The sequence below is a fragment of the Rana temporaria genome, chromosome 4, assembly GCF_905171775.1.
Source record: "Rana temporaria chromosome 4, aRanTem1.1, whole genome shotgun sequence".
NCBI lineage: Eukaryota > Metazoa > Chordata > Amphibia > Anura > Ranidae > Rana > Rana temporaria.
In genome coordinates, this window is record NC_053492.1 from 266833117 (window position 1) to 266848885 (window position 15769).

Here is a 15769-nt window from a genome sequence, read left to right on the forward strand (position 1 = left end):
TGATTGACAGCAGCGCCAGCCAATGGCTGCGCTGCTAACAATCCGCCCAATCCGCGTGCGGACTGAACCCCTGTTTTTAACGCATACTGTAGACAGGCTAATTGGTTTTCTGCAAGCTGGTCGGTAAGTAGGCTTGGTTTTTCCCTGGGCATTCCCCAGGTTTTTGTTGTTATCTCCTTTAGCCTTCCAATGCTACTTACTGTTATGGCCAGCTATAGACAGGGGCAGTGGACATGTTTATGCTTCACCTGTGGTGTTTATATTGGTCCATCAGTGCACCAACACCTTTGCAGCCATTGTGCTATATGCTGGGTGCTTGGTGTGCTCTTGTACCTTTAAAGGAGGGGTGGCTTCCCTTCAGTTCACCTGCCCCTGTCTATCCATTAAAATGCATGTGCCTCCACTGTGAGGACGCTCATTGTTTAGTGTTAGGACCACAGATATTACAGGGTGCCTTGGCGCGGCTCTATGGCTCACGCATGCGTTTGCAAATGCGTGCGGACTGAACCCCTGTTTTTAACGCATACTGTAGACAGGTTAATTGGTTTTCTGCAAGCTGGTTGGTAAGTAGGCTTGGTTTTTCCCTGGGCATTCCCCAGGTTTTTGTTGTTAACAATCCGCCCAGCCTAGCCAATCAACGGCCAGGCTGGAAACTGAACAAGATGACAAGCATGCGCCCGGGACTTTCGAACGGTGAGGTAAGTAAAACAGGGGCTAGGGGGGGGGGGGGGGGGGGCTGGGCGGTGCTGTCAGATGTTTTTTTACCTTAATGCATAGGATGCATTAAGGTAAAAAAACTTTTACCTTTACAACCCCTTTAAGTTCAGCTCATAATAAATAGGGGCAAACACAAAAGTGTTGCATTTATAATTTTGCTCAGTGTACTTTAATTTTCCTATGTCTAAGGAGTAAAACACCTGATGTACAGACCTAAAGGTCTTGCATTTTGCCAGCTATTGTTGTCCTTTGAATGGAGCACACTCACCTGGATAAGGGACTCTTCCTTTTGTTACGAGTTCTGTCAGCAGAATGCCAAAAGACCACACATCTGATTTAATAGTGAACCTTCCATATAAGGCTGCCTCTGGAGCTGTCCATTTTATTGGGAACTTTGCACCTGTAGAAAAAGTAAAGTAACATCAATAGCACGTTGTACATTCTGCTTTTTTTGGTACAGAGATAAATATATTTAGGAAAATAAGTTATTTAATATGTTAAATCAATGGGATTCCTTTATAAAGCCAAAGTTGAACAAAATAGTTGTCCAACAACCAAAAGTTCGATTCCATTCCAAATAAAACAGAAAGACCCAATGGACCTGACATGCTAGTGACAAATGAGCCCTCAGACCAAAGGTCCATGTTAAATATATAGAGATGTCACCTGATGGGTTTTAAACTGGGAGTAATAAGATTGAAAAACCATGGAAATGTATATCGCCAATCTAACCCAGTAATATACCTACTTCACTGAGGAAACCTCTGCATTGATGAAAAGGTACTGCAAATCATAATTGAACCTCAACTTACTTTTTTTAAGCCCTTCAATAAAGGGCTTTTATACCCACCTCCACACCAGGCCCATTCTGGCACTTCTCACCTACATGTACTAATCATCATTCTTTTGCTAGAAAATTACTTAGAACCCCCAAACATTATATATGTTTTTTAGCAGACACCCTAGGGAATAAAATGGCGGTCATTGCAACTTTTTATCTTGCACGGTATTTGCGCAATCATTTTTCAAACGCCTTTTTTTGGAAAAAAAATTGTTTCATGAATTAAAAAAATAACAAAACAGTAAAGTTAGTCAAATTTTTTTTGTAAAATATGAAATATGATGTTACGCTGAGTAAATAGATACCTAACATGTCACGCTTTAAAATAAGACCCCACATCTCTCCTCCAGGCTGGAAAGCATGAGATCATGAAAAAAAATTCACCAATCTCATGCTTACTAGCCGCAATTGCGGCTTTGTTTACTTCCGGGTACCCGGGCGTGACGTCATCACATTGCGCCCGGGCCTCCGACGGTCATAGATATGACTGGTGACCATCTGGTCACCAGTCATCTCTATGCTTCCTATCTGGCGCTGTGCGATTCTTTCTCCAGGCCCCTGATGGCACGGGAGAGCCCGGGGAAGCACCGGATGGTGGCGGGAGGGGGGGGATTTCCCCTCCCGCCGCCTTTAAGAACGATCAAGCGGCGGAACCGCCGCTATGATCGTTCTTATGGTGCGCAGGATCGCCGCCGGCAAACAATGATATCTGAATTATGCCTCTAGCTGCAGGCATCATTCAGATATCACCGCACAAAGTCCAGGACGTCATATGACGTCCACCCGGGATGGGAGATCCCCTCTGTGGACGTCATATGACTATGTGCGGTACTGAAGTGGTTAAATAAATGAATACTTCCTCACTGGAGTTGGTGGGGGAGGGATTTTACAAACATTGCTGTCAATGGGGAAGAGAGATCGAGTACTCCCCCCCAGCTGGCAGATATAGGTGGGATTGGATGCATAACTGAGCTTCACTGTTTTTAACAGGGATGTAAGTGCTATTCCAGGGCTCAAAAGTCAAAGTCTTGAGCTACTAGCCAAGCCTTTAGAGTTACTCGCCACCAGTTACCCCACTCAACACCGCTCCTAATTCTGCCCTTAAACACGCGCTCGTAAATTATCTCATGAAATTACACTATTAAATGTTTTATGCAGAATTAAGTTACAAAAATAAATATTAACGACAGCGACTTTATCAATATTACCATAAAGCATATTTCATTGAGGTTGGCTCTCAGCGGCTCCAGGAGCTCAATGGATTTAGGGCTCCCCAGACTTGCAGCCTCCCAGCGGCTTCAAAGCAACCGATTCCCTGAGGCTGGATACCTCCACAACTCCTGTTTCACAGCCCCAGTTTAACTTTCAAATTTTCCACCCCAACACACTGGCTCTACGCTCTCTCTCTCTCTCTCTCTCTCTCTTCCCCACCTCCTCCTCTGAGCAAACACCACCCAGCAGACCACACCTCAGCCACTAATTCCATGCACACCGCCATTTTCTATCATGGGGTCTCCTAGTGGCACCAGGTCAGTCTGCTCCTGGGTCTACCACATGTGTGCTGCCATGTCCATGCCAGCAAACTGAGGAAAAAATATGTTTTTTTTTATATTTTTTTATATTTTTTGGGGGGATATTTATTATAACAAAAAGTGATCAAATACCACCAAAAGAAAGCTCTATTTGTGGGGAAAAAAAGACGCCAATATTGTTTGGGAGCTACTTGGCACGACCACACAATTGTCAGTTAAAGCGACCCAGTGCCGAATCGCAAAAAGGGGCAAGGTCCTTAACCTGCATAATGGTCCGGGTCTTAACTGGTTAAACCGCTGTATGGTCTTGACCACTGTGCTAATACCACCCCAAACCACCAATATACCACCCCAGCCTGCACTATACCACCCAAAACTTCCCTATACCACCTCAACCTGCCCTATACCACCCAAACCTGCCCTTTACCACCTTAACCTGCCCTATACCACCCCAAACAAATTTACACTGTTATACAAACTGTAAAATCACTTCTTTACGTTGTAGCAAAGTGTCATTTCTTCAGTGTTGTCACACGAAAAGATATAATAAAATATTTACAAAAATGTGAGGGGTGTACTCATTTTTGTGAGATACTGTATATACTAGGGACAATATACCTACCAGCAGTGTGAGAGGAAACCAAAGCACAAGAGGAAACCCACACAAACACATACGCACTTGTGCCTGACCTACATTGTTTTTGCATACAGGGTGAAAAATACCTTTTTGTTTTTTTCTCAAAATGACAGGATACAGGTAGTGAAACTGCATCTAAAGCTTGGTGCACACGGAACAAAATTCAGTTGGTTAAGCAAGGACTTGGCAAATTTCGATTTGTGCATGGCCCTCCTGACTTTTGTTGAACAGAACTGCTGAAACACTTTCATTTGATCAGGCGCTGCAGCCAATCGACTGTACGACTGATCATTGTATTCTGAAAGTGGAGAAGTCCAGTGTCAGATTACAATTCTCCATCCATCTCACTTGATAGAGGTATTTGATATTTAGTTTAGACCCGCCGATTGTTCTGAGTAGAGGCAGGAGGAGAGTCTGCTTATGTAAACAAGGCGGACCGCCGTTCTGCCAGAGGGAAAAATGGAGATCTTGTGTTTCTCTAAGCAGAAACACGGATCTCTGTTTTCCTTTAGTCAATGCACATCCCTCCACACAGTCAGAAAGCACCCACTAGGGACACACTTAACCCTTTGATTGCCCCTGATGTTAACCCCTTCCCTGCCAGTGTCATTTTGTATAGTGACAGTGCATTTTTTAGCACTGATCACTGTAATGGTGTCATTGGTCACCAAAAAGTGTTATTAAGTGTCAGATTTGTCTGCAGCAATGTCGCAGACCCGTTAAAAATCGTTGATTACTAGTTAAAAAATAGATAAATAAAAATTCCATAAATATATCACATAGTTTGTAGATGCTATAACTCTGGAGTTAACCAATCAATATATGCTTTTTCTTTTATTTATTTTTTTAACTAAACCTATGTAGCAGAATACATATTGGCCTAAATTGAATACATTTTTTTAAAAAAAAATATTGGGTAGGTTTTGTAGCAGAACATAAAAATTATTGTTATTTTTTTCCAAAATTGCCAGTCTTTTTTTGTTTATAGTGCAAAAAATAAAAACCGCAGAGGTGATCAAATACCACCAAAAGAAAGCTCTATTTGTGGGGAAAAAAGGACATGAATTTATTTGGGTACAGCGTCACATGACCGTGCAATTGTCAGTTAAAGCAATGCAGTGCCGTATCGCAAAAAATGGCCTGGTCATGAAGGGGGTAAAACTTTCCGGGGCTGAAGTGGTTAAAGAACATGGCAATGTTCAGTTCTCATATCACCAATAAAAACAAATTTTTACAAGTATGATTAAACCAACGTCCGTCCTGTTAGCTTATTTATATGGTTGCAGCACATCTATGTTGTCTTTACTGTTTTATTAGATCACTTATGGGATCGTGTGAAAACAAAATAATCAATAAATATGCTATTATACCTCTAGGGTAAGATCAAACATCACTAAATGGCAGACTGCGCGGTATCTGGACCTCTGCGGCCATGACACTTAGCAGACTGGGTGTCCTTTCCCGGATGTGATATAAAAGTGGTGATGGGGAGCGGGAAATTGAGATGTAAATGCACAGGGGAGGGTAAATCCCACAGACCACCAACCACTGACCCCTGATGCTAGGACTTTTTTTTCCCTACTAACAGTCCCCAAACAGTGTGATGGATGGTGAACTGGCCCCTTGTTTAAAAAGTTTGGGGAACCCTGGGTTAGACCCTTTATCGAGTTTTATTGCTGTGTGCCTATTAGTGAGCTTCATTCTTTATTTGGTGACCATTTTAACAGAGAAAGAAAGTGAGGTTGTCCATAGAACAAGAAACAAGGGGTAAGGAGAAATCTTCCCATGGGGAGACCTGTCCTGGGGACAATTGTCGCTTACTTTGAGAAACTTCTTCTAACGTTCTGTTGTTCCTCTGGGATGGAAAGTACAAGAAAACTCTCCAATGGAACACAAACAACAAAAAATTATCTGGTATGGGATTAACCATTCTCCGCTCTATCCAGAGCTTTAAAAAAAAAAAGCTTTGGCTTTACATACACTTTAATACACCAATCTGTAAGCTATAATTTGAATTCATTGAATTGTCTCTTTGCTCAGGGCCATAAAATATTAATGGGTCTTAAATAATCATTATGTTTAAAGGAAAACATCAAATTGTTTGCTATAGTGCAAAATGATAAGATTACAATGCTTGGCCTAGAAACAAACACCATCTGTCATTGGCAAGATGTGTCAGACAGTACAAGACGAATCAATGACCACATATTGAGGCTGGGCGCTGAGATGAATTGAGAAAAACCACAGGTTGACTTTTCTTCATTGCCCAGCTATTCTGAATCTACTGTAACCTATTGTATTTTAGGCACAAAAATAACCGTACAGTAATATCTACTCAGTTAAAAACACAACCTAGACTTTATATAAGCCATGTATGTTTTATAGCTGTCAACAGCACCTATGAAGAAAGAGGGCAACTAGAGTCCTAAATTATATCTGGAGTCACAACAGTAATATTGTACTTAGAAAAACCGATAAGGGGTACGTTTTACCAAGTGCAATGTTTTATGCTCTTAGTTTTTCTAAGCTTTTCCTATGTTCCTTGGTTTAGGATCCGTATGTAATGTACAAGGCCAGACAAAAAATGGACAAGATTTCCACAATGTGCAGGACAGCGCACAGCATTACAGTCTGACAAGTAATCAAAGGCGCTGAGCATGACAAAGAGGCAGAACACAGCAGGAGGACAACTGTGTGAGAATGAGAAACACTTCTTCATGCATTTCATCACATCTTCATCCTTTCAAATCTTCTGATTGCTCTTGACATCTCTCAAATCCCTTGTATACTTCAAAGCCTTCTAGGCATTTTATTATTGGATATTTAAACTGCTTGATTAACCTTTTCCTGTCTGTACATACCTGTATACGGTTCATTATATACGTATACGGTTCATTATTTTTTTTCCCCCATCTTTATCATCAAACCTGCTTCATGGCTAGGTGTTGGTACCGTGTTTCCCCGAAAATAAGCCCGGGTCTTATATTAATTTTGGCAACCAAAAACGCACTAGGGCTTATTTTCGGGGGATGTCTTATTTATTTACAGTATGTACAATGATCTTAAAGTGGTTGTAAACCTAAAAAAAAAAAGACAAAATCCATTTCCTTTAAAGCATGATAGATTGCATAGTGCTTCTGCTGTGTCATTTATCCATCTCCCGTGTGCCCTGTCTTCTCCCCCTCCCCGTCAAGTCAGGAGTCAGTATTTTGTCATAAAAACCATCTTAAAATCCATCCTATAGAATTATGTAACTCGTTTTGTAGGAATTGTGCCAGTGTGGGGTGCATTGTGTCTCCCTTTGTGATTGTTTTGTGGGAAATACCTTTGTTGCAGCTCCCCTGGGTGTCGCATGGTGTGCTTGGGCTCTTGTTCTCTGCTCCGGGATCCCCACTGGTGTCGGCTGCTCCGTGCACTGAGGAGGGGGGGCCGCGTGCGGGAGAAGAACGGAGGAGGGGAAAGCCGGTGTCCCGTTAGTGTCGGCACGCTCCGTGCACTGAGGAGGGGGGGGCCGCGTGCTAGAGGAGAACGGAGGAGGGGGAAGCCGGTGTCCCGTTTGTATCGGCACGCTCCGCACACTGAGGAGAGGGGCCGCATGCGGGAGGAGAAGGGAGCCGGTGTCCCGTTTGCTCCGTGCACTGAGGAGGGAGGGGCCGTGGGCATCAGGCGGGAGGAGTGCAAAGGGAGGAGTCGCTGTCAGGCTGATGTCGGCCAGCTCCTTGTGCTGGGGAAGGGGGAGGCTGTGGGTGTCAGCTATGAGGAGAGGAGAGGAGAAGACCTCCGGCAAAGGGAGACACGCACACCTTACGGCGGTGTAATCATTATGCAAGTTTCATTTTAAAAAAAAATAGCAGATTTTTACTAGGGCTTATTTTCAGGGTAGGGCTTATATTGCAGCCCTCCCTGAGAATCATGGTAGGTCTTATTATCGGGGTAGGTCTAATTTTCGGGGAAACACGGTAGTATAGTTATTTTAAAGGGGTTTTCCACCCATTTTTTAAGTTTATTAAAAGTCAGCAGCTACAAAAATGTAGCTGATGGCTTTTAATAAACTGACACTTACCTGCTCCAGCGTTCCAGCGACGCGCCGGCCGGGGCTCCGCTTCTCTCCCCCCCTCCCCGGCCGGCGTCTTCATTGTCACTGTGGGCACCCGGCCGTGACAGCTTTCGGCTTCACGGCCGGACACCCACTGCGCATGCACGAGCGGCACTGCGCATGCGCGAGCGGCCCGGCGCTGTTTGATTGGACAGGCGATCGCCTAGGACCTGTCACATGTCCTAGACGATGGCCTACAGGGAGGGGCTGCCAAAAGGCGATATGACGTATCGCCTTAGCAGCCCCTCGGCGGAAGGAGGAAGTGGGACAGGAAGTCCCCTTCTCCTGAAGCCCCCACTCCCCCCCCAAAAAAATTACATGCCAAATGTGGCATGTAAGGGGGCGAGGAGTGGATTAAGAGGAAGTTCAATTTTTAGGTGGAACTCCTCTTTAATGTCGTTTTTGTCTTCTTCCAGAGCACACTTTTATTTAATTAGTATAGAATGTTTGGAATGATTTATTGACTAAATAGTATAAAGTGGCAGGCACAAGTTAGGCCCCGTACACACGACCAGTTTCCTCGGCAGAATTCAGCTTCCGACCGAGTTTCTGGCTGAATTCTGCCGAGGAAACTGGTCGTGTGTACACTTTCAGCCGAGGAAGCCGACGAGGAGCTCGACGAGGAAATAGAGAACATGTTCTCTATTTCCTCGTTGTTCTATGGGAGCTCTCGTCCCGCCGAGCTCCTCGGCGGCTTCAGTGCTGAACTGGCCGAGGAACTCGATGTGTTTGGCACGTCGAGTTCCTCGGCCGTGTGTACGAGGCTTTACACCTTCAGGATCTGTAGTAGGTAAGCAAGGACAGCCCACTACAGCTTAGCTGGTTGCAAATGACCTTCTTTTACATGCAACATACAGCATAATAATTAAAGTAGCTGTTTACAATAAATTCTTTATTCAAAGGCATCTATGTTTGTTAATAGAACATCTAGAAGTATGGCCAAAGCTTTTTTGACCCCACTTATCCTATACATAAGATGCACTTCGTTCTGCACTCCTGTGACTCGTATTCAGCTGACAGCAGGCTAACGCTGCTGTCAGGGGACATGGCTCAGCTGCTACAGGCTTTGGAAATATCCCAGCTTTACAGTCGGGATCCACCCAGAAGCCTGGACCAGCAGTTGGCTCAGCCTCTCAGCAAGCCGATGACAGCCTGAGCCAGCTGCTACCCCCACAGCCCAACACTTCAGTGTGAGCGATATAGTGGCAGAGCAGAGAGTCAGTGACTGACACTCCCTGGCTCTCTGCAGATTGAACACCTGGAACTGAGCAATCAGCGGTTTTGATCACTTAGTTCTCAGTGTAGAGACAGCAGGGGACAGCTGCAACTGGGATCGGTACTGCAGCCATCGAGGTGAGTGAGTGTTTATTTTTTTGTATTATAAGACTGATTGGTAATCAAGGTAAATGCACCCTCCTGACTATTTTTTTGTATTCCCTAACTTCTCTTTTAAACTATACTAAAGGTCATTTATAAAGTGTAATTGACTAAGGGCATGCCATCACTTATGGCTCTCTATCTACCACTGTCTTGTACAATTAGGTAAATGCCGACTTGCTACTTAGTAGGATAGTTCTCCTAGAACACAGGTGTCATTTCATGTGGCCCTCACACCTCTCCTGCAGCAGCCCTCCTCTGGTCCTCCTCCAGATGCTTACTTTCTGCTTTCAAGCAATGCATCCAGCTTCTTCCCAGCAGCAGCATAAGAAAAGGGGGTACACTGTGATGTAAGGGAGAGTGGGGGACTCAACTTATGATGGTGGGGTGGCTCTTGACATCTAATGTAAGGGGAGGGGATGCGCTGAACATCTAATCTTATAGATACAACCGGCCCTTTTGAGTGCAATCATAATACTGATGCGGCCCACAATGAAATTGAGTTTGACACCCCTGTCCTAGAACATCAAATGAGTCTTTGCAGAAATATATGAAATCAACACAGAAGCCCAATAGGGGCTCGATCATTATAACACCTACTCAGGCCTAAAATGCTATAACATTGTTAATAGATATAAAACATTATTTTTCAGTGAAGGCCACCATTTCCTGGTTGGCAAGGATACAGGCTGTTATTTCACATTATTATGAAGTACTGCCTATGGGTTCTAATTAGTTACATTTTAAATAAATTGAAGATCCAAAGAATTGTCATCTTACCTTGCCTTGCCGTGTATTCATTGTCTTCAATTAATCTGGCAAGACCAAAGTCTGCAATTTTGCAGATTAAGCCATTTCCAACCAAAATATTTGCAGACCTCAGATCTCTGTGTATATAATTCATACGTTCAATATAGGCCATACCAGCAGCAACCTAGGAAACCACAAGTATAGGAGAAAAATTAAAATCAGGTTTCGTTACTCAACAGATGAAGATTTAGAGTGCATGAAAAAACAAAACAAAAACAAACTAAACTAATTGGTAAGAAACTCAACTGCTTTATCTACTGTCTCTATTATTGACTCAGTCATTCCTATATATCTGTACCCAATTTTATGATTACATTGGTAATATACCTCAGATATGAAATATGAACAAAGTATATCTCTCTATAGTGTGTATTCAATTAAGAGCACTAGGTGTCATTTCTGACTGTTGCTTTGTTCCTCTGTTATCAGCCTAAATCACTTCTGACAAGTTTTCCTGACACCAAAAGAAAAATGGGAAGAGACATCCAGCTGATTGACAGCCTCAGCTCTGTTCCTGTGTGAAGGGGGTGTGTTCCTATGCTCCAATCATCTCTCAGAGCTCTCCTCACTGAGCTCCATAGAGTGTAACTTCAACTCCCCACTACCTTTTTTCTGAACACTCAAACATACTTTATAAATTTATATTGAACGGATGAAGAAAAAGACAAGACCGTAGATAAACAGGTATAGTTTATATAGGAGGGTTTATTTAATCTCTGTGTATCGCCTGAGGCCAGTCACTTCACTGGGTATAAGTAGGGGTTTTACAACCACTTTAGTATATTTACTGGTTTTCTCATTCATATTCTTGTCCAGGCCAAGCATATGCCCTATAGACCCGATTCACATGGGAAGCCAAACGGCATTCCTAATGTTTTCTGTTGTAGATTCCTTCATAGCAAACAGAAGCTGATTTCCTTAGTGACATGTGCTTCACTGCAGAATTATTCTGTATTTGTACTGTACCTGGGCTGCCATATCCACTAAATTTGGCAACTTCAAAGCTCGTCCTTCTCCATCTTTCAGGAATTCCAGCAAGCTCCCTAAAATATAGCAATATTTAAGATAATATTGTCATTTTTCTTTCCACACTGTGTTCACTTTTACCATTTCATCATTAATAACAGAAGGCAGAACCTGGAAAACAATAGCACACCATTCTGCCAAAAGCAGGGTAAAAATAACAGCTGCAGGCATCAACAGCAATATTTTCTTAGCTGTGTTTGGAGAAAAGCAAACATGAATGTTTAATGCAGTCGCACTCACGTTCTTCTTAGTTTTAAACATGTTCTAGTATGGAAAAAAAATTATTGATTTCAGAATTACTGCTACATATAAGGCATTAAGTATAATACAGTATACTTTAAAGCAGTGGTCATCAATCCTTTCCTCCGGGCCCACTAACAGGCCAGGTTTTATGTATTAGCTTGGGGAGACGCAGACTAGAATACTGCAATCACTGAGCAGCAAATGATATCACCTGTGATGTATTTCAGTTATCTTGCAAACCTGGTCTGTTAGTGGGCCCTGAGGACAGGGTTGATGACCTCTGCCTTAAAGTTGCTCTCATTTCCATGGTCCCAGGATCAATCAAAGATATCAAAAAAGGTATTTTCAGATCCTTGCTTATGGCAGGTAGGGCCTTGATTCCCAGACAAGTACCACACAATGCCTATCATATGGGAATGGGTTACAGAACTTATTTGTATCATGCGTATCATGTTAGCCATGGCCAACAAAAATGTTACTAAGTTTAGGAACTTGATTTAGCTGATTCTCTAGCATAATTACCATTTTTAACCACTTGAGACCCGTAGGACGTCCATGGACATCCTCGACTTTGTGCGGTGATATCTGAATGATGCCTGCAGCTGCAGGCATCATTCAGATATCGCCGTCTTCAGCCGGCGATTCTGTGCACCAGAAGAACGATCAAAGCGGCGTCGGGGGCCCGGAGAGCGAATCGGCCGGCGCTCGTTGGTGAACCATAGAGATGACTGGTGACCCGACGGTCACAGTCATCTCTATGACCGTCGGAGGACCGGGCGCAACGTTATGACGTCACGCCCGGTACCCGAAAGTAAACAAAGCCGCAATCGCGGCTGTCGGCATGTAATCGGTGATTTTTTTTTCACCGATTTCATGCTTGTAAGCCTGTAGGAGAGATGTGGGGTCTTATTGACCCCACATCTCTCCATAAAGAGGACCTGTCACAGTGATTCCTATTACAAGGGATGTGTACATTCCTTGTAATAGGAATAAAAGTGATCAAAAAAAAAAAAAATGTCAAAAAAAGTGTAAAAATAAAAAAATGAAGTAAAAAAAAAATAATAAAAAAAAATATTAAAACGCCCCTGTCCCGGTCGCTCGCGTGCAGAAGCGAACGCGCATGCAAGTCCCGCCCACATATGTAAACACCGTTCAAACCCCACATGTGAGGTATCATCGCGTGCGTTAGAGCGTGTGCAACAATTCTAGCACTAGACCTCCTCTGTAACCCAAAAATAGTAACCTGTAAAAAAAATTAAAGCGTTGCCTATGGAGATTTTTAAGTACCGAAGTTTGGCGCCATTCCATGAGTGTGCGCAATTTTAAAGCATGACATGTTAGGTATCTATTTACTCGGCGTAACACTGTCTTTCACATTATACAAAAAAATTGGGCTAACTTTACTGTGTTGTTATTTTTTAATTCATGAAACAGTTTTTTTCCCTAAAAAAAGGCGTTTGAAAAATTATTGTGCAAATACCGTGCGAGAAAAAAAGTTGCAATGACCGCCATTTTATTCCATAGTGTGTCTGCTAAAAAAAAATATATAATGTTTGGGGGTTCTGATTAATTTTCTAGCAAAAAAATTGTGATTTTTACATGAAGGAGAGAAGTGCCAAAATAGGCCCGGTAACAAAGTGGTTAAAGACTAGTTCTGTGCAATTGATTTTGTTTTGTAAATGTATCGGTCTGTCCCCACTTGTCAGACACCCCCCTCAGGTTTTCTTTTCTCCTTGATCCTTCTACCATTTTCTGTCTCACTCTTATAATAGTCTCTGGAAAAGGTGGTACTGACGATACCCTTGAATTCAAACTAGTTACTGCCTATCTTCCACGATAACTTGCAGCCCTCTCAGAATCTGGTAATAAAGAACTCCAGGCAAATTCTTTTATTTAACTGCTCCTTTTTTCCAGGGGCGTAAGAAAAGGCCATACTTACCGGATCCTTCAATCCTCCGGAAAACAGTGCTTCATCACGTGCAGCAGTGGATTTTTCCTTCCATCCTTGCGTCCAGAGCCAGTCTATGAGTGTGATGACGTCAGGAACAGTCCATTTACAAGACTGCTAGTGCGCGGGGGCAGGAGCAGTGGGGACCGGTCTTGGGCTCCGAGGATGGGCAGATTAGGTAAGTATATCTCCACTCTCCCCACCCCTAGACAAAAACGAGCAGTTAACCCATGTAGTCTGGGCACAGCCCCACTGCATGGGAAAAAAGAGTTCTTCCTTAACTGCTTGCTGTCCAGCTGCCGCAGTTATACGGCAGCAGGTCGGCTCTGCTGGGCGAGATCACGTAGATCTATGTCATCTCGCCATTTAGCCAATAGGGGCGCGCGCACCCCCCGCTCGCCCCTGATGCCGGCGTGCGTGCCCGAGCACCGCGGGGCACCCGCGATCGCTCGTTACAGAGCGAGAACCGGGAGCTGTGTGTGTAAACACACAGCTCCCGGTCCTGTCAGGGGGAGAAATGCCTGATCGTCTGTTTATACAATGTATGAACAGCGATCAGTCATTTCCCCAAGTCAGTCCACCCCCCCCCATTCAGTTAGAAGACACCCAGGGAACATACTTAACCCCTTCCTCGCCCCCTAGTGTTAAGTGGCCCCTGCCAATGGCATTTTTATAGTAATCAATGCATTTTTATAGCACTGATCGCTAAAAAAATGCCAATTGTCCCAAAAATGTGTCAAGTGTCCGAAGTGTCCGCCATAATGTCGCAGTACCGATAAAAATCAATGATCGCCGCCAGTACTAGTAAAAAAAAATATTAATAAAAATGCCATAAAACTATCCCCTATTTTGTAAACGCTATAACTTTTGCGCAAACCAATCAATAAACGCTTATTAGGATTTTTTTTACGAAAAATATGTAGAATACGTATCGGCCTAAACTGAGGAAAATAATTGTTTTTTTATATATTTTTGGGAGATATTTATTATAGCAAAAAGTAAAAAATATTATTTTTTTTCAAAATTGTCGCTCTATTTTTGTTTATAGCGCAAAAACTAAAAACCACAGAGGTGATCAAATACCACCAAGGCCTCGTACACACGACGGGACATGTCCGATGAAAACGGTCTGCGGACTGTTTTCATCGGACATGTCCGCTGGCGGATTTTGGTCTGATGGCTGTACACACCATCAGACCAAATTTCCCGCGGACAGCGAATGCGGTGACGTGGCCCCGCCGCAACGATGACGCAGCGACGTGCGCGACCCTGGAAGGTCAATGCTTCCACGCATGCGTCGAATCGCTTCGACGCATGCGAGGGCTTTCGGCCGAGCGGACATGTCCTGTGAGTCGTACAGACGACCGAACATGTCCGATGGACAGGCTTCCAGCGGACATATTTCATAGCATGCTATGAAACATTTGTCCGCTGGAAACCTGTCCACTAGGCCGGGAATCCGGTCGGCTGTACACACGACCGAACATGTCTGCTGAAACTGGTCCGCAGACCAGTTTCAGCAGACATGTTCGGTCGTGTGTACGAGGCCTAAAAGAAAGATCTATTTGTGGGAAAAAAAGGTCGCCAATTTTGTTTGGGAGCCACGTCGCACGACCTCCCAATTGTCAGTTAAAGCAACGCAGTGCCGAATCGCAAAAAGTGGCCTGGTCTTTGACCAGCAATATGGTCTGGGGCTTAAGTGGTTAAACCCATGTCAGCTATTGGTCTGTTTGTTTTTTTTTATTCACATCCTAAACTGGACCAAATTAGTTTTCCTCTTCGCCATATTTGTACACATTGCTACATTATGATGATGCTGGTCTCAATCACTCATTGGACAATCAACACTGTTGTACTATGTCTAAGTTTCTTGTTTTGGTTTCTACTATTGTCACTGTGCCACATTTTTCAATAAGACTTTATTCTTTTAAAAAAAGGAAGGTAGGATTAAAGGGAACCCACAATGATGTAAATATGACTGATGTAAACTTGTTTTTAAGGGTGCAGGCTCTAAGACTGTTGTGGCTTGTGTACACAAGCTTTGCTGTCAAACACTGGACTTTATATTCAATTGCATGCATTTTAGCTGAGCTGCGTTCTAATGTAAAGTCCAACAAAATTCAGCGCTAGAACTGCTTTGCCTGCAATGCACACACATCTCCAGTTACAAGCTCCGTCCAGAGAAAGCAGGTCAGACACAGCCTGAGAACGGTCATCCACTCTGTATCAAAATAAATCTGCTGATTTGCATTAGACATGTGTTTTGAACCCAGTTCAAAAGTAGGTAAACAAAGCCGGCGATTAATTTCATTGGAGGGGATCCGTAGTGGAGAAAGATCTGGGGGTTTTAGTTGATCATAAGCTCAATAATGGCATGCAATGCCAAGCTGCGGTTTCCAAATAGAGCAAAGTCTTTTTTTATTAAGAGAGGTATGGACTCCAAAAAGAAACATATCATTTTGCCCCTGTACAAATCATTAGTAAGACCTCATCTGGAATATGCTGTCCAATTTTGGGCACCAGTTCTCAAAAAGGATATCGG

At 43.4% G+C, this 15769-nt stretch overlaps 1 protein-coding gene across 5 annotated transcripts in view; it reads right to left on the minus strand.

The window, feature by feature from the left end:
* Nucleotides 1-15769, minus strand: part of FYN (FYN proto-oncogene, Src family tyrosine kinase) — a 292106-nt gene that overhangs the window by 7575 nt on the left and 268762 nt on the right. For all 5 annotated transcript variants that reach the window (XM_040350256.1, XM_040350255.1, XM_040350252.1 and 2 more), the window contains 3 exons: nt 10977-11053; nt 9981-10134; nt 986-1117 (listed from right to left, as the gene is read on the minus strand). In XM_040350256.1, the coding sequence (XP_040206190.1) occupies nt 986-1117; nt 9981-10134; nt 10977-11053 (363 nt within the window). The remainder of the gene's footprint in view (nt 1-985; nt 1118-9980; nt 10135-10976; nt 11054-15769) is intronic.